Source organism: Typopeltis vanoorti, chromosome 1 (genome assembly GCF_054136105.1).
Source record: "Typopeltis vanoorti isolate ZY-2024b chromosome 1, IOZ_Tvanoo_1.0, whole genome shotgun sequence".
Taxonomy (NCBI): Eukaryota; Metazoa; Arthropoda; class Arachnida; order Uropygi; family Thelyphonidae; genus Typopeltis; species Typopeltis vanoorti.
This window is the reverse complement of record NC_143549.1, coordinates 30,113,804-30,132,871: the sequence shown is the minus strand read 5'-3', so window position 1 is coordinate 30,132,871 and position 19,068 is coordinate 30,113,804. Positions and strand designations below refer to the sequence as shown.

Sequence of the window (19,068 nt, the reverse complement as noted above, 5' to 3'; positions counted from 1 at the left end):
AATCATTTCCTACTCTGCTATTTAGATCCCCAACAAGGACCAACTTTTCCTTTTTCATTGTGTCAGTTGCTTTTTCTAAAGCATCAAAAAATTCCTCCACTTTTACCTTAGTAGAACCTTCTGTGGGACCATAGGCACAAATAAGTCTTATTGTCCAATTCCCCATTCTGATATTTGCCCACATCACTCTATAAACTGCCTGCCATTCAAGATTAGCCTTGTATTTTGTGTTGAATACTATGGCTACTCCTTCTTTTCCTTGATTGTCATTTCCTGAGTATAATATTTTGTATTTATTGCTCAGAATGATCTCACCAGTTTTTATCTTTTTTGTTTCAGTCACAGTCAATAGACCACCTATTATTAAAAAGAAAGTTGTATTTTTTTCACAATATAATTTCATTAACAAAATAAACTGGTAATTATAAACAAATTAAAATTTGCATAACTTAATTGAATATTGTAATATATTTATTTATCTTCTTCTTCCAACACTTTTACTCCTTAAGTAGGTGTGCAATTGTAATACAGTATTACCCTTATTTTCACAGCTCACAACATGAATTAGCTTAGTGTAATTAATTCAGTGCTGTTGCTTCAAAATACAATTAACTTGCAAAGATAAGTAAAAGACCTGATCACATGAGTGAGTGCATCATTAAAAGTGGGTTTGGCTTGGGTAAGTAAAATTATTTAGAGGGTAGTAGATTTAAGTAATATTTCTGGAGACCTATACACACGCTTATATTAAAATGCAGGATATTGCAGATCCATTCATTTTTTATAGCAAAATATAGAAAGAAACTTAAGTGTTTAAGGTTACTAGAGAGCTTATGACAATATAACCTTTGGCATCGGAGTTGCCCTGGTGTGTATGTGTTTGCCTTTTATTAGTTCTTAAATTAACTGGCCTGACAGCCATTTCAAAATGTTGATTCTCATCAAGGACCAGGCCAAAACGTTAAGAATAGCAAAAACCCTTTATGTCATAGTCATCCTATGGGAAAGTTAAATTCATCATAAGCAAACTCTTGGTGGGTGTGTAATCAAATATTGTTAGAGCTAAGAGGCTTTGCTTTGGCATAAATAAGATATTAAAATGGGGAATAGTAAGGATCAATCATTATTATGAAACCTAATTTAACATTAATATGATAGAAGGTGAACGTATGGTCTCTGAAGATATTGGAATTTTTTCCACTTGGTTATATCTGTCTCTAATCCAGAGTATTTTAATAATAAGGTGTAACACCTTTTGGCTACTCTTATATTAAAATAAGACTTTGGCATTACTTCATCCTTGGTTTCACTTCTGGGTCTGGCTCCCACTAATGAGACTTCAATAAAGGTCGAAACGGGTCTGGGTAGTGACCCTTCCCATAATGCATAGCATTATATATGCCTGTAATGATATGTGCTTTGCATTATGAAATTACTTGAGGGGCAAACTTTGTTTGCTTACACTTGGACAAAGGATTAAACCAAGAATATAAGTTCTTGGCATCTGTAATTTACATTTCCTCAAACTAGGAATTTATCCTTTTGTAGTGAGAATGTTTGCTAGAGCCCTTTTTATTGAAGTAGGCCAAACCAACAGTTACCCCATGCATCGCCTGCCCATTAGCACCCCAGGCAATGAGCTGCTATAACTCTAAGCATAGTTGCTATAACATAATAGTATTACTGTAACATAACTGGCAATATGGACAATCACAGTTGCTTGTTAAGTTACAGTTGTGATCATGTGTTTGTGTGGTTAATATTTAAACAATAACAACAAAAAAACTATTGAGTTGAGGTAACTTTTTTTTTATTACATACTAATATTCTTTTTGTCCAGTATTCAAAAATATGAAATTTCCATTTGTTCTCATTTTAAAATGTTTTTATGATTTTTCAGTGAACTTCAAGATCTTGTTAATAGTTTTTGGTGTCCTTGGTGGAATTGTGATAGTAGCTGTGACAATTATCTGCTGCTGTTGTTGCTGCAAAGGAAAGAATAAATGGTTACAAAAGCAAGAGGCAAAATGGGCACGTGAGAAGGCGGAACGAAAAGCAAAATCAGAAGAAAGGTAAGCAATGTCACATTATTGCTTATATCTTTTTGAATCCAAAAATTCTTTAAATATTATTTCTCACTTTCTTAATACTGTGGTCCTTCCATATTCTTTCTGACATTAGTCCATGCATTAATTGTTATTTATTAATTGCATGTGTTCTTACACCATTTTGCTTGTTTTTTATAAGTGTGTTTTAAACTAACACCATTGAGCCCAGTTAATTTACTTTCAGTTGAAGCCTTCATAAATGTTCTTATATCATGATGAAATTGAATCAAGGTATTTTCCTAGTGAACTGAATGCATTATTCATTATGCAAACTTTTAGATTTGTCATGACACGTTTTTGTGTAATACAAGCAGTATTTATAGATATTCTTGCATGTTTCGTATGTTTCCTACTTCTGCTTTTTGTTATTGGTCTTAACACTTTCATACTTCGGTCATTGTGAATGCTATATTGGTTCAAACCTGTGCCCTCACAGGCTCCAAAGACAGGCTATTCTGGTCACACACTGCTCCATGAGAGGAAAAAATCTAGCTCTTGCACTTGTCTGCATTCATTTACAGCAGTGGGTCTCAAACTGGGTGCTGCAAGTATGCCACAACGGTGCCACAAAATGTTTAATCGTTTATTTCAGCTGAAAGTGGTAGCTGGTTTTCTATGAAGGTAGTAGGTATTTTTTTCCTGGAAAACAGACAAGAAACCTGAAAGAGAACATGTTCATAGCCATAGAGGCAGTGAGATGAGATTAACATTTATCACTATTATCATCATCATCACAAGTAACCTCCAGAGAATCAGGGACTCATTGACAGTGTTCACATATCACTCACATGATATGTCCCATATTCTGTTGAAAATTCATTCCCAATATGTGCCCTCACAGGCTCCAAAGACAGGCTATTCTGGTCACACACTGCTCCATGAGAGGAAAAAATCTAGCTCTTGCACTTGTCTGCATTCATTTACAGCAGTGGGTCTCAAACTGGGTGCTGCAAGTATGCCACAATGGTGCCGCAAAATTTTTAATCGTTTATTTGAAAAAAGCAAAATATTCAATTGCCACAAATAACTAAATCAAAAACAAAAAAATTATATATTTTGATTTTAATGAATGAAGCATATATAAAAATTATCATTTTATGTATCAATCTTATATTATATCCTGGGATTTCATTAGATCACCGTGTGTCGTAGTAAGTAGATATGTGACTGCACATTAAATACTGGGGAAAATGAACTGATGAATGGTTAGTTGTCCTGCTGTCTGTTTTAGTATTTCTCTGTTCAGTGTGACAAGTATTATACATAATCATTTCCCCTAAACAAAAATCATGAGTCTTTTGTCATCGGTGAGAATAAACGAAGTATGATATTAAAGTCGTTAAATTCAGTGAATAGAGGTTTTTCTTATTGTTATATGGTCCAACTATAACGAGAGACATCGTAAACAAATGTTTTTCCTTTTTCCATCTGGAAAAAAAATTATTTACTTGAAATAAATGTTAAAATAAAATATTAAAGTTACATATACCCTTCAAAATCATGAATAATTTTTTCCTTAAAAAAAGAAGTGAAGATTCTGACGATCAAGAAATGTCTACTTGTAGCAAAGCTATTGATTCAATTCGCACTAATAAATTATCAAAAACTGATACTTGCATTAATGAAGATTTGACTATTTTTAACGTTCAGCAACAAAAAATCACTAATGAAACAACAGAAACAGAAAGAATAAGTTCGAAAAGGGAACAATGAAAGAGAATGTAAAAACTCGTTTATATCAAGAGAGCTATCTAAAAATGGGATTTACTTGGTGTGGTGATAAATTAATTCCCAGACCTAAGTGTATTTTGTGTGGTTTGGTTCTATCAAATGAGGCTATGGTTCCTAGCAAATTATTCCGACATTTCTCCACAAAACATGACAACTTGTCGAATAAAAATCCTGAATATTTCAAAGAGTTAATAAGATTACAAGAAAAACAAAGTAAAAGTTTTGTAAGAAAGTTTACAAATTCCGACCGAGTTCAAGAAGCGAGTTATTTAGTCGCTGAAATAATTGCGAAGGAAATGAAGCCTCATACTATTGGCGAAACCTTGATTCGTCCGGCCTGTTCAGCAATTGTGAGAACAATTTTTGGTACTGAGGCAGAAGAAGAAATAAAGAAGATTCCATTATCAAATGATACTATGAGTAGACATATTAATGATCTGTCAATCGATATTGAAAAGTCAGTTATAACCAAAATAATCGAATCAAAATTTTTCAGTTTGCAGTTAGATGAGTCAACTGATATCGGTGGTAAAGCACACTTACTTGTTTTTACTCGATTCATTGAAGATGATAAAATTATCGAAGAATTTCTATGCTGCAAGGAATTCGAAAAAACTATGATGGGAAAAGATGTTTTTGATATAATGAACACATATTTTAATACAAATGGTCTATCTTGGAAAACTTGTGTGGGTGTATGTACAGATGGTTTCCTTCGCTAGAAAAGAAAATGAGAACATTATAACGACGCATTGCTTCATTCATCGTGAATCATTGGTGGCAAAGACAATAGGCTTGGAATTAAAAAGTGTATTAGAAGAAATCATTCAGATGGTTAATTATATCAAGGCCAGACCATTAAAATCTAGAATGTTTGCAGGACTATGTGAAGCGATGCAATCTCATTACAAGAATCTTCTTCTTCATACCGAAGTAAGATGGCTTTCAAAAGGTCGCGTATTGGATTGTTTTTTTGAACTTAAAGAAGAAATATTAATGTTTTTCCAAAATGAAGACAAACCAGAATTCTATAAATTATTACAAGATGATTTTTGGTGTTCCAAACTAGCCTATTTAACAGACATATTCGATCATCTGAACAAGCTGAACTCCAACATGCAAGGAAGAAATGAGAATATTTTGACATGTACAGATAAAATTAAAGCTTTTAAAGATAAAATAAAAATGTGGAAGATAAAATTAAGCACCAACAATGTAGAAATGTTCCTTAAAGTTGCCTCCAGAAAATGTAAGAACACTGATCTGCAAAAGCTTATTTACAGTCATTTAACATCGTTAGAAGAAAACATTGACCATTATTTTCCAGACATTTCAGTCAATTTATACAATTGGATTCGAAATCCATTTGTAGAGTCAACATCAGCAATGAGTGAGTTAAGTCTTATAGAAGCCGAAGAATTAATTGATATAAGTAATGATCGTACATTGAGATTGAAGCATTCAGAAATGTGTCTGAATTCATTTTGGATAACAACTATCAAGGAGTACCCCAATATAGGATTCAAAGCACTTAACATCTTATTGCAATTTTCTACATCTTATTTGTGTGAACTGGGTTTTTCTGCACTCGTAAATATTAAAACAAAAAAGAGAGAAAGACTAAAGGCCCTTGAAAAGAGATGAGAATGTCTTTCAAAAACAAGGCCTAATATCAAAGAAATATGCAAACAACACCAGGCACATATTTCACATTAAATTTTCATATTTTATTATCTGAACCTTTATAATAGCTTTTATTTTGTATATTTTTGGGTTGTTTGAAAATAAACCAATTTAGTTTGAATAAAATCTGTTTTCTTTTAAACACACTTTCCTTCATATCTTTAGTATCTGTAATATCAATTTTTTTATGGGTTATATATGCAAGTTTTTCAGAATCAATTAATCGGCACTTTACTCTCTATAAAAAGCAAATAATACTAGTGGTACCGTGAAATTTATTTATTGATTTTAGTATGCCGCCAGACAAAAAAGTTTCAGAACCACTGATTTACAGCTTCTATTGATGTCCTGTCATCCTCTTTCTGCTTTACATAAAATGAAAAATTTCATCTTTGGTATTCTGCATGACCCTTTCAGAAGTTTGCAGGTCTCTATCATATCACTACCTCTTTCTCCTGTTTGCTAGTGTCTCAAGTCTGGAAAATTTCATTCTCTTAATAATCTACATTCCACTGTTATGATATCATCAATAGCTCTCTATTTTGCAGTGTTTCCACTATATCCACAGAAACCATGACACCAGATCTGTGCATAGTCCTTATGAGGTAGTATTTAAGGCCTTGTAAAAAGGCAAAATGACTTCCTTTTCCTTACATTTCAGTGTTTGTTTTAGCACTGCAATTAACCTCTGAGTTATATAGTTTATGAACATCAATTTCCTCTATAATAAAACTCCAAGTTTGGTCATTCTTCTAGCATAATCTCACCAGTATGATATAATATACACCACTGGATATCTATACCAAAGTGCATAACTTTATATTTATTAACATTGAACTGACAGCCATTTTCACATGCTGACAATTCCAACTTATTTCTGCAAGTACTACATGTCATTTGCATTCCTGATTATCCTGCCTATCTTTGTATCATACAAATAGCTGTATCATCATCATCAAATTTCTGATATATACCCTCAGGGGTGTACAGGATATGATGGTACTACATGAAAAATTTACATCATTACTAACTTCCTATCTACAATTTTCCTCCAAATCAGTCTGTTAAATGTCAAGACTCCAGTATTATCAGGTCTTCTAAGGCACTTTTTACTGTATCAATCCACCTATATCTTGGTCTTTTTTCCTGCCAACCTGGCAGAGAACACTTGTTTTGCTAATCTTTCCTCTCCCATTCTGCTTAAACAACCATACCACCTGAGATTATGCTAATGCATTCCTGGATGCTGACAATATCAAGTTCTTTCCTAATATCCTCGTTTTAATATCATATTACCATTGATGCCATATGTTCATGCCCCTAATCTTTCTCAGGACTCTCATATCTGCAGTCTCTAGTCTTTGGTGAAGTGTTTTACTTCTAACCCAGCTCTCAGATCCATAAGTTAAAATTGGTTTAAACACTGTCTTGTATACAGCTAATTTAGTGTTTTGGCTAATTTTTGTCTTATTCCGTATAAATTTATTCAGTTGACTTCCTACCATACCAGCTTTGTTAATTCTGTTGTCTATTTCCATATTTAACTTACCATCTTCAATAAAAATCGTGCCTAAGTAGCTGAAATGTTTTACTTGTTCTATAAGTTCTCCATTCCCAATGCAGTTGATATTTTCAATCTTTTGAAAGTTTATTTTTCACTTGGTTAGACTATACTATACTTTAGTTTAATCCTTTATCCAAGTGTGAGCAAACAAAGTTTGTACCTGAAAGTATCTTCAGGACTGAGCTAAGGTGGTGCATCTCGTGGCAAAGGTGGAGAAAGCTATCATCACTCCTATCTCAGTATCTCCCATAATGCAAAGCACATCTCCTTGCAGATATGTGCAATGCTATGCATTAAGACAAGCGCCACTACCCCTACTGGTTTCAACCTTTATTGAGGTCTCGTCAGTGGGAGCCAGGCCCAGTAGTGAATACACCAAGGCAGAAGCAATGAGAGGTTATCCCCACCTATAGGAGTTGCCAAAAGGTGTACAACCTTATTATTAAATTACTCAAGATTCAGAGAAAGATGTTGAGAATTTATTTTTCACTTAGTTAGACTATAATAAGTTTAGTTTAATCCTAAAGTTAAAGCTTAAATCCTAAAGCTTTAAAGCTAATAATAATGGCAAATATCTGTTGGATTTCTGCTCAGGACATGGACTGGTTATTACTAACACCATGTTCCAACATAAAAATGTGCACAAATTCACATGGAAAGAAGAGGCAAGGAATAAGAAAAGTCTCATTGACTATGTTATTGTTGATAGTGATGTTTTCTCCCTGGTGCAGGACACCAGAAGTGTACAGAGGATTTGAAATTGGAAGTGATCACTATTTAGTCTTGAGCAGGATAAAATTGAATTTCATATTGAAAAGAATAACATGTAAGAAAGTTTTAAAGGGAATAAAAGTTGAGCAGCTCTCAGCTGTGAACTGTAGACTAAAATATACAAAGATTATTGAAGAGAAAATGAAAGAGTTTGAGAAAGGAACCAAACCTTGGAGATTCAGAGGCAAGCTTAAAAAAACCCTGATTGATTCAGCTAGAGAGGCATGTGGTGAAGTTGTCTACAAGGATAGAAAAATTAGAACTCCATGGTGGACACAGGAAGTTAAAGAGGCAGTGAAGGAAAAGAAGAAAGCATATCAAAAGTTCCTGGCAAATAAGTCAGCTTGTGCTCTTAGAGAATACAGAGACAAATGTAAGAAGGCCAAACACTGTGTAAAACTAGCTAAACAAAAGTCATGGGAGGACTTTAGCAAGAATATAGAAAATAGATATCAAGAAGGTGAGAAAATATTCTGGTGGTTGTTGAAGAAGCTTAGGAATGGAGGAAAGAATGCTGTAAAAGGAGTTAGAGATGATAACGGTGACATGAAAACGGGGAAAAAAGATATCCTTGAAATATGGAGTAATTACTTTGAAAAACTGCTAAATGAAACAAGAAGGGAGGACAGCACAGTGGTAAAAAAAACACTGACCAGGCATGCAGTCAGGAATACGTATCCGTACTTGAAGTAGGAAAAAAATCAAAGGCTTGAAATGTGTAAAGGCAGCAGGAGTAGATGATATTGAACCAGAAATGCTGAAGTATGGTGGTATAAAAGTCTTACAATGGCTGCACTGCATAGTTCAGAATGCCTGGACAGAGGGACGAATTCCCAATGATTGGAGTAGAGTTCTCATAGTACCCATGTATAAAAAGGGAAATAAAATTGAATGTGAGAATTACAAAGGTATTTCCCTACTGAGTGTTCCTGGTAAGATATATGCAAGTGTAGAAACGGTTGAGAAGAATTGTGGAAGAAAAGCTTGGTTTAGAACAAGCTGGATTCAGGTCAAATAGAGGCTGTCAGGATAAGATCTTCACTTTACGACAAATAGTGGAGAAATCATGGGAATATAACAAAGATCTGTATTTAAGTTTTGTCAATCTGGAAAAGGCATATGACAAGGTGCCTAGAGAGAAGCTGTTCAATACGCTACAGCTATATGGTGTCAATGGGGCATTAATTCAAGCAATAATAAGTCTTTATTTGAGTTGTAAGTCAACAGTCAGAATTGAAGGAAGTACAGGAAGATGGTTTAATGTTAAATCTGGTGTGAGACAAGGATGTACATTATCCCTTCTGTCATTATTGTTATGGATCACATTATGAAGTAAAGTAGTATTAAACATGATATCAGAATTGGAGATGTTAATTTCAGTTCTTTGCTTTATGCAGACGATGTTATACGTCTAAATAAATTCGCTACTGACCTGCAAGATTCACTGACTAAATTGAATAACCGTTGTAATAGATATGGTATGAAGGTCAGAAATGAGAAGACAAAGACAATGAAAATAGGCAGATTCATTGAAAATGTCAACTGTGTTGTGAATGGAGAACCTGTGGAACAAGTAAAACATTTCAGCTACTTAGGCACGTTTTTTAGTGAAGAATATAAATTAAATATAGAAATAGACAACAGAATGAACAAAGCTTGTATGGTAGGAAGCCAATTGAATAAATTCATATGTAATAAGAAAGAAATTAGTTGGAACACTAAATTAGCTATATACAAGACGGTGTTCAAACCAGTTTTAACTTATGGATCTTAGAGCTGGGTCTGAAGTAAAACACTTGACCAAAACTAGAGACTGCAGATATGAGAGTCCTGAGAAAGATTAGAGGCGAGAACCGATGGCATGAATGGCAATATCATATTAAAAACGAGGATATTAGGAAAGAACTTGATATTGACAGCATCCAGGAATGCATTAGCAGAGCTAATCTCATGTGGTATGGTCACTTAAACAGAATGGGCTAGGAAAGATTAGCAAAACAAGTGTTCTCTGCCAGGTTGGCAGGAAAACGACCCAGCAGAAGACCAAGAAATAGCTGGATTGATATGGTACAAAGTGCCTTAGACGATAGAAATATAAGATCTGATGATGTTTCAGTCTTGACAACTGATTTGGAGGAAAATTGTAGATAGGAAGTTAGTATTGAAGTAAATTTTTCATGTAGTACTATCATACCCTGTAGACCCCTTGAGGGTATATGGCAGGAATTTGATGATGACAATAGTTTAATGCTTTATCCAAGTGTGAGCAAAAAAGTTTGCACCTGAAAGTATCTTCAGGACTGAGCTAAGGTGGTGCAACACCACCTTAGCTCAGTCCCTTGCCTTAATGCATATCATTATACATATCTGCAAGGAGATGTGCTTTGCATTATGGGAAATACTGAGATAGGAGTGATGATAGCTTTCTCCAACTTTGATCAAACATCCTGATATAACTGTAAGGGTGGCATAAAAATCCCAAGAATTTGGATGACATACATTTAGCCCACTTAATTACAACTTCTCCAGCTAACCTTTCCTTTACTGCTCTAAGCAATAATTTCAGCCCTTATTGGCCACCATGTATACTGTTTTGTCCTGATTTATGTGAGAATGCATTGCTCTCTAGCTTAATATATATCTTAATTATTTGTAACCAAATAGATAATAATAATAACAGTAACTTTGATGTGGTAAGATTTTTTATTTTATTTTTTATTTTTTTTCATCAGAGGTCAGGCCAGTAGTAGTGTTAGTGATTGCCCAAGTTATTGTAACATAGCTTATTTCTTTGTATATATGTGTGTACTCCAGATGTGAAAGTCGAAACATTGGGTGATTATTTTGATTTATATTGAACTGAAGTTTTACTATAACATGGTAGATGTTTGCATAATTTTTAAAAATGAAAATATAATGTGATTACCTTATTCATAATTATGAGAATTGGCTTGAAAACGGACTTTGTAATGCTAATTTTGATATCCATTTTTAATTTTAGGAGAAAAGAAAGACAAGTAAAAACTGATGAGATTCGACGTAAATATGGTAAGAAAATTTATTTGTATTTCTGGTTTCATTTTAATCTTTCATATCTGATGTTTGCCCAAAAAAAAAAAAAAAAAAAAAAAAAAAAAAAAAAAAAAAAAAAGTGCTTGTTTGAATTTTGTATGCTTAGCCTTGGTATCCCTGAAATGAGGTACAGATATCGTTTATATATAATTTAATATTTTAAATATAATTTAATATCTAACACAACATACAATGTTGTGTTAGATAATTCTTTCATGAATTTTTTTTTTGCTTCTATGAAACTTATTTCAATCTCATTCTTAATTTTGACTTTATTTAGAATTTGTAGAGAATTCTTTTAACAGAACATTGCGATTGACGTCACAGTTACATCTTAAATTTTTTCTTTCTTAAATTCTTTAAATTTCTTTCTTGCCTTAAAGATTAAGAAGATAAAAAGATGGAAATATTAACTAATTTGCTGAACGTATCTTTCATTTACAATTTTCTGATTGTAATTTTTTTTTGTTATTTAAGATCTAATCCTGTAAGTAGGAAACTTCACATGAATTGTGTAATAATTTTAATTTTTTAAGATGTAAATTTCATCAATATCTTATTCAGTTGTTTTCTTCAGGAGTAAAATTAAACTATTTTGAAACATCAAAGTGAATAATATGCAATATGTCACTGAAGTAAATTATATGGAACATTAGATTAGATCTGTTTAGATTAAATAAGACGTATGTTTTGTTGCCATTTATCTGCTACTATCATCGTCATACATAACTAGAAAACAAGTGTAAAAAAATCTCAGAAAACAGTTATTTTATTAAACAAAATGGCATTAGCTGTTTTTTTTTTTAATGAGCATTTCAGAGCTGTGAGCAAACCTCATTTATGTGAGATGTCTAAACACTTGTCTTATGGAATTCATAATTTTGCATAGCTCATAAATGAATGTTAACCTAAAAAAAATATATATTGCTAAGACAGATAGAGAAAGGAGGGGAGGAGGTGCATGTGCTTATAATGATATTGGATGATTTGAGTTCGTTTAGAGTAGAAATCAATTTCCATGTAGTAGTGAGTTTGATGCTGTCTGTGAGGGAGTCTAACAAGTTCAGATATGTTGTGGAGTATTGCTACAGACCTAGTGGAGTTTCCAGTGGCGATGAACTGCATTGTTAAATCAACTTGCGGGGCATACTAAATCGGTGACCTTAATTATCCAAACATTGATTGGATGATAGTGAAATTTCATGAGAAAAAATGAAGATGAATGGTTGATCTGTAAGATAAAAGACAATTGCTTCACACAGCATGTGACAGAAAGAACGTGAAGTCAATGAGTGTTAGATCTGATTATAGTGTCAAAAGGAGGTTTCATTTAAAGATGTGACTGTTCTGTCTCTGATTGGCGATCGTGTCATGCTAACCTGGGAAGTGGACTACTTAAATGGATGTTCCATTCAGAAAAGGTTACATGCTAAACTATACAGTTGAAAATTATGACCAACTGAAGATAATATATAAGATTCATTTGATGTCAGTTGCTAGATGGAAAGCATAGGAAATATTAAAAAGATCCTCAGATCTTTTTAATATTTTAATATTAAAAAGATCCTAGAGTTTGAAGACTAACTAGAGGAGGAGTGAAATAGATGTCTTTTTAAGCAAGAGATTCTTAAGATAAAGATGTGTAAGAAATACCAAGTGCTTAACCTGGCATTAGTAAGGTGGGGCGTCACATACCCGAAAGATTTTAAATTGACTATAACTCTTTAACAACGTGTGGCAGTGAGTTATGCCTCAGTATAGCTTCCCCTCCCATAACCTACTACTCGACGCTATAGACAACAGGCTGTTGCATGGAAGCAAGTTTAGTATGGGACCCCACCTTACCACTTTTGTTACATTTTTCAACCTTACTAACGCCGGGTTGAGGATGACATCAGTTATGAAAATTATAAGTCACAGGCCAGAAGAAAATTGGGTATTATATGGGAAGCTTGAGTTTCACTATGAAAAACTGGTTCTGCAAGCTAAAGACAACCCAAAAAAATGCTCTTATATTGCTTCAAATAAAAGAAAGAATGAATGTGAGATAATAATTACTGAATATAAATGGCAGATGTTAGGTCATATGCAGGGGTGGCTCATGCATAGGCACTGCAGAACTCTAGCACCCCCAGTTTTTCTTGATATATAAATATATTTATTAATTTATTTATATTTGCTTATAATATTTAATGTTATCATCAACAATCCTATACAATTCTCTTATTTTGTATAAAAAATAATAAAAATCCATCTTGTAGCACGTAAGCGGACGAAAGACGCTAGCAGCACTGTTTACCACAGTGTTCATATTGCTAGTATTTGCTACGCATGCAAGCATATGCATGTCATAGTGACATGTGAGCTATTAATGTAATGCGGCATTACATTAATAGCTCACATTACTATTAATGTGAGCTATTAATGGAACTGCACAATGGCATTACTGTCCATTGTGCAGTTCCACTGTTGTTTATATGCAGTTTGCGCCAATAGTAGAGTGTTCGTAGTGCTTATCGTGTTTACTCCATCTCTTTAAATATTTGGACATTACAATTAAAGACATAATATTTGTTATAGTTTTTATTTTTGAACATTATTGGGGTTTATGATAATTGATTTTATTTTTAAGTAATTTTGAATTTATACTAAACTGTATAATTTTATCGATAATTAACAATATTTTTTCATGGAACTAAACAAGAAGAATATATTTTATTTTAAAGTAATTTTGAATTATACCAAACTATAATTTTATCAATAATAAACAATATTTTTTCATGTTTAATTTTTTTTTTAACCGTGATCTTGATATTTTATCCAAAAACGTATATATTTTGTGGCCAATAGTGGGTAATTATAGTGATGTACTCCCCTATAAAATGATATTTTCATCATAATAATAACACACATAAATTTTATTTATAATTTTCATTATTTATGTAACATCTAAGCAATATTTTGACTGAATTTGTTGGATTTTGAACACTAAAGAAGTAAATATAAGTAGAAACTAATAAAAAAATTTTCAAAAACTGATTTCTTGCAACCTGTTTCTGGAGCCCATACCACATGTATAACTAAAATTTTTGTTCCAATTAATTGTCAAAGATGTGCTAACTGAAAGACAAAAAAAAATTATTTGGATATTCCATAGAAATACTGCACAGCAATTTTTTAAATAGAGCTAAAAATGGTCAGAACACAGGGTTCTTGAAGTTCCTGTTATTTGTAGAAAGTCCACTTAGTAGTGGACTTTCATGCCATTATGCCAGCTATACTACCTGCAAGACAGAAGGGTGATGTTATTATCACACTAAAAATTAGATCTGCCAGTATCTTAGAAGGTGCTGATAAGAAGACAGAAGAACAAACTCATTTATATGATGTGTTCATATGCAATACAATAATGTTGTGCATATGATGTATAACACAATCACATGCAATATGTATTCACAAGAATAAAGAATAATAATTTTTATTATTGCAAATAATAAATATATTAATTTCTAGATGAAATATTTTCAATAATAGAAATTATTATTCTTTATTCTTGTGAATATATATTGCATGCGATTGTGTTATACATCACATGCATGAGTTTGCTCTCAGCTCTCTTGTGTTTACTCTACGAAAACAAGTGATATTTGGAAAATATGTAGGTGCTTTATTTAATCACAGTAAAAGTATTCTAATGAGACTTTTTAGTTTCATTCTATTTTATGATCTGTGTGTCATTTTATATTGGATATTTGCGGCGAGAGGGCAGCAGATAGTGCAAGTGTTGAATTTTGGTACCAAAAGATAAGTTATTTTTGGAAGTCTTTAGTATATAATTAAGTCATTCTCTTTTGCATCATTATATTTATAAGTGTTTATGTGATTAAATGTAAAGATAGTGTTTAATTTTCTGATTTTTAAATGTTTAATATTTGTTTTCTTGTATATTGTATTGTGTGGTATGGCAGCGATGTGCAAAACAATGGCAGGTGAGTCCAGGAGAAGGCAAGTAACCAGTGGTATACTACAGGGCTCAGCATATATGGTCCTCTGTTGTTTAATTTGTGTATCAATGACATAGGAAATGATTTGACAGGAAATATTCAGTTGTTTGCTAATGATACTAAAGTGGGAAGAACAGTGGCAAATAAGGTGATGCAGAGATCCTGCAGGAAAACTTAAACAGACTATCGGTATGGGCAGAGGTAAATGGTTGCCTGTTTAATATGGCCAAGTTTAGGGCGATGCATTTTGGAAATGAGAAACTGTGTATTATGTTGATGGAACTGAACTGCAGTAAACTGGTGAGGCCAGGACTTGGATCTGACATCTGTATATCTGGGTTTGTTTCATCTAATCCTGTGTGAAGATGTGTCCAAAGCAGGATCTTCTAGTGTTCTGACCCACCATAATGACGGTAGTGAATGCCTTTCTTTTATTCTCTGAGATGGATGTTAATGGCTCTTCCTGTCTGTCCATAGGAACAGACAGGAAGAGCTGTACTCCAGGATATGCTAGAGGATGCAGTTGGTTCTTAAGAGAGCTGATGACATTGCTAATTTGACATGTGGTTTAAAAGTTATATTTCAGTATTTTGGCCATTTTTTCAGATGTTCCCCAGATATATGGGAATAATGGTGCTTTACTCTTTTTTTATATATATATATCTGGCCATTGCTCAAAAAAAAGTTTGGAAAACAGTACAAAAAAAATCTAGTCCTGATGGCATTTTTCCATTTATCTGAAAGGTTTGTGTCCTATTGTCATTTCCACTCATTCTTGCCTTTGTATTCTCTGCTCTTCCACCATGCTTGTCCATCCTCCATAAATTGATATTAGCCAATATACAATGCACCACTTGGAAAGTAGTCAACAGACATCCCTTTAGGCAAGGTGCATCATACCATGTAACGAGTCACATGTTTGTAGCCAATATAAATCGGAGGAATGTGATGCTCCAAAGTCAATGCAACTGTGTCTGGGGGAAATGGCTGCAAGAAGGGAACTGATAGAGTTCGAAAACGGCATTGTAATAGGATGCCATGTTGCAGGCTTATCTATTTGGCAAATTGTTGGTAAATTGAGTCATCCGAGGTCAATAGTCAGTGATACCATACTGAGATGGAAGCACAGAGAGTCAATTGTGTTACCCACAATGAATGACCCCACCACACTCACTGAACATGACCATAGGGTGCTGTGAAGGATAATATATAAAAACTGCCATTTGTCAGCCAACACATTGAATGGGCATCGACTGGAACAAGAATCTGCACAAAACTATTCAGCACCGAGGGTCACAATATAGGTTTATTAAAAGAGCAGAGAGCAGCGTGCATATTGTGGTAGGACCACAATCTGCACGCCCCACATTACCTGAACCAACATGCTGCATTGTCTTCAGTGGTGCAAAGAGCACATACAGTGGGATGGAAGCTTGGAAAGCTGTGCTATGGAGTGACAAATCACACTACATTCTCTGCTGAGCAGATGGACGGGTGTGGATGTAACAAATGCCTGGTGAACATTTCTTACCAGGCTGCATAATCCAACTATGAAATTTGGAGGTAGCAATGTGATGGTATTAGTCTGTTTTTCCTGGTTTTGCCTTGTACCTCTGTGATGCCATGAACATTGAACTCTAAGACATATCTGAATATTTTGGACAATGCAATGCATCCTACTTTGGCATTTCTATAGAACCAACTATTGTCTCTTTCAGCAAAAATGCACCATTTCATAAGGCTACTGTTGCTGTAAATGTTTGGCTTGTTGACATGAACAGATGTCATCACACTTGACTGGCTCTCACAGAGTCCTGATCTCAATCCTACTGATCATCTGTGGGATGAACTGGAGCATTGGGTGAGGTCAAGGGACATCTGTCCCACAACAGCCCAGAACCTCATTTCATGTCTACAGGAAGAATGGTCCAAAATTCCCATCGATCGCTATTGTACACTTATGGAAAGTATGTTCCGTAGGATTGTTGCAGTCATTGGAGCAAAAGCAGGTTCTACATCTTATTAAGGGGTGCCATGTTTGTCTCTCTTACTATGGTGTCTGTTGACTTCCTTCCTTGCAGTATGTTGTCACTTGAATGAACCTGCCACGAGTCTGCAAACTCCATGGAGGGTGTAATAATAATAACACACTTCCACTCTTGCATTTAACAAACTCATCTTCTATAATCTTGTTCATTTCATTTGCTTGCAGAACTTAATCCCCCTCAACAGCCAAGAAATCAGGTTTCCTTATCTACTTAAAAGCACTGAACTTTACCATTGAACAATTACTATTAACTATACAAATCTGTCCAATCCCTGAATACTGTTCTCACATTTTAGGTGGTGTTCCTAAAGTACTAAAAATTTTTGACTCGCTATAGAAGAGCCGTTAGATTGGCAAGTTCACTCTGTATATCTTTTGCACAGTCCTCAATTAGTTAATTGCCTGGATAAGTTCCTGGGAAGTAAAAGCCTGAGATAGTGATGATGATGGGTGATCTGTTTTAAGGATTTTTTAGTTTTTGTTTCACCTTTCTCATGGCTACTTTATCTTGAGGATATTTAGTCATTGAAACTATATTCATTGCAATGTATCTGGGGTTTATGGCAAGCAGTTTACCAGAAGTCCTTGTATTAAGGTCAAGCTTCCTAATCAGGAACCAAACTCTTCGGCTGGAATGAGTAAAATTAAAATTGTTCATTGTCTTGATTCATTTGTCTTTCCTAGCGTTATTGACAGATTCAGTAGCTCATTGGCTACTGTGGGGTTATTATTAATAGAGAATTCTTTGTACAGTCTTTCACTGTCACTATTCCAGCCTGCAATATAATCTCTCCTAAAATCTCTTGGAATAGTTCGTTTGGCAGCAATAATAATACCAACAAATCTATTGTAGTTATTTACAGTAGGCTTTATAAATCTTATAACAGTATCAGCCTGTTTCTTAAAGGATTCCCAATCTGCTTTGAGAAAATTCCACCTAGTTTTAATACTGTTCTTATGATTGGAATATTTAGGCCTACTTTATAGATTATGGGTTGATGATGGCTATTTGGGAAATTATCTAATACTTTCCTAGAAATGGGGATGTGACTGCCATTATCATCTGCAGTACAGAAACACAAATCAGGGTTATATCCTCTTCCCTATCTAGAGGAGTGAAAACTCGGTTTATCTTTGGCATCAAAGATCAAATAGAAGTTCTGATTTTCCATCCAGTTAGCTAAAAAGTACCATTTAGGTCATCCTTTCTATAGCCCCAAAGGGAGTGATGGTTAAAATCTCCCAAGATTATGTTTGGATGTTGTTGCTGGGACAGTACTTGATCAGGCCATTTAACTAAGGGAGGTTTATACACATTGGTTATAGTATAACCAGATATTATAATGAATACACTATATATGTCCTTACTGATACTTGGTTCACAGATCTCATAATTTAAAATATTGTTTTTTATATATGTTGCCACACCATATTTGGAATGGTTTACACTATTAATCACATTATATCCATGTATTTTCCCTCTCGTTAGTAAATCTAGATTGTCCTTAGTATGAGTTTCCTTTATTACGACACATCTATTTGATGGTAGTTATCTTAGCAAGAACTTCACATTTAGCCTACTTATACCTTCTATATTTAATTGGCATATTTTTAAGAGTAAAGCCCATTCTTGGTTCTCAGGTCTTCGGTAGGTGTAAGTCAATTATTTGAAAGCTTGTGTCCGTGAGTCCTACTAGGAGAGTACGGAGCCATCTATTGCTGTTGACTATTTAGCATTATCCAGGATGCACCACGAGGAGGCAGTCTATGTTACACCCCAGCAATGTGACCCCTAAACTTCAAGTCACTCTCCACCATCACTCCCAGATCTCTCATTTCTTCCACTCCTTCAAAATTTCTACATTCATTGTATATTCTGCATCTGAACCTTTCGTACCAAATTCCAAGACTTCGCACTTTGCAATATTAAACTGGCTTCACTCATTTGCCCACTCACATAGTCTATTCAGATCCTCCTGGAAGATAACAACATTTGCTCCACTTCTAATAGTTCCTCCCAACATTGCATTATCAGCAGATGGCTGCACATCTCTAGTTAAATTGGTCCTGATGTCATTTAACATATAA

At 34.0% G+C, this 19,068-nt stretch overlaps 1 protein-coding gene across 1 annotated transcript in view; it reads left to right on the top strand.

Moving 5' to 3' along the window:
• The window catches only part of LOC150109859 (pituitary tumor-transforming gene 1 protein-interacting protein-like), a 58,627-nt gene that overhangs the window by 26,060 nt on the left and 13,499 nt on the right, over window positions 1–19,068 (top strand). Inside the window, exons 4-5 of the mRNA XM_090397047.1 lie at window positions 1,901–2,072; window positions 10,859–10,905. Of these exons, the coding sequence (XP_090253173.1) occupies window positions 1,901–2,072; window positions 10,859–10,905 (219 nt within the window). The remainder of the gene's footprint in view (window positions 1–1,900; window positions 2,073–10,858; window positions 10,906–19,068) is intronic.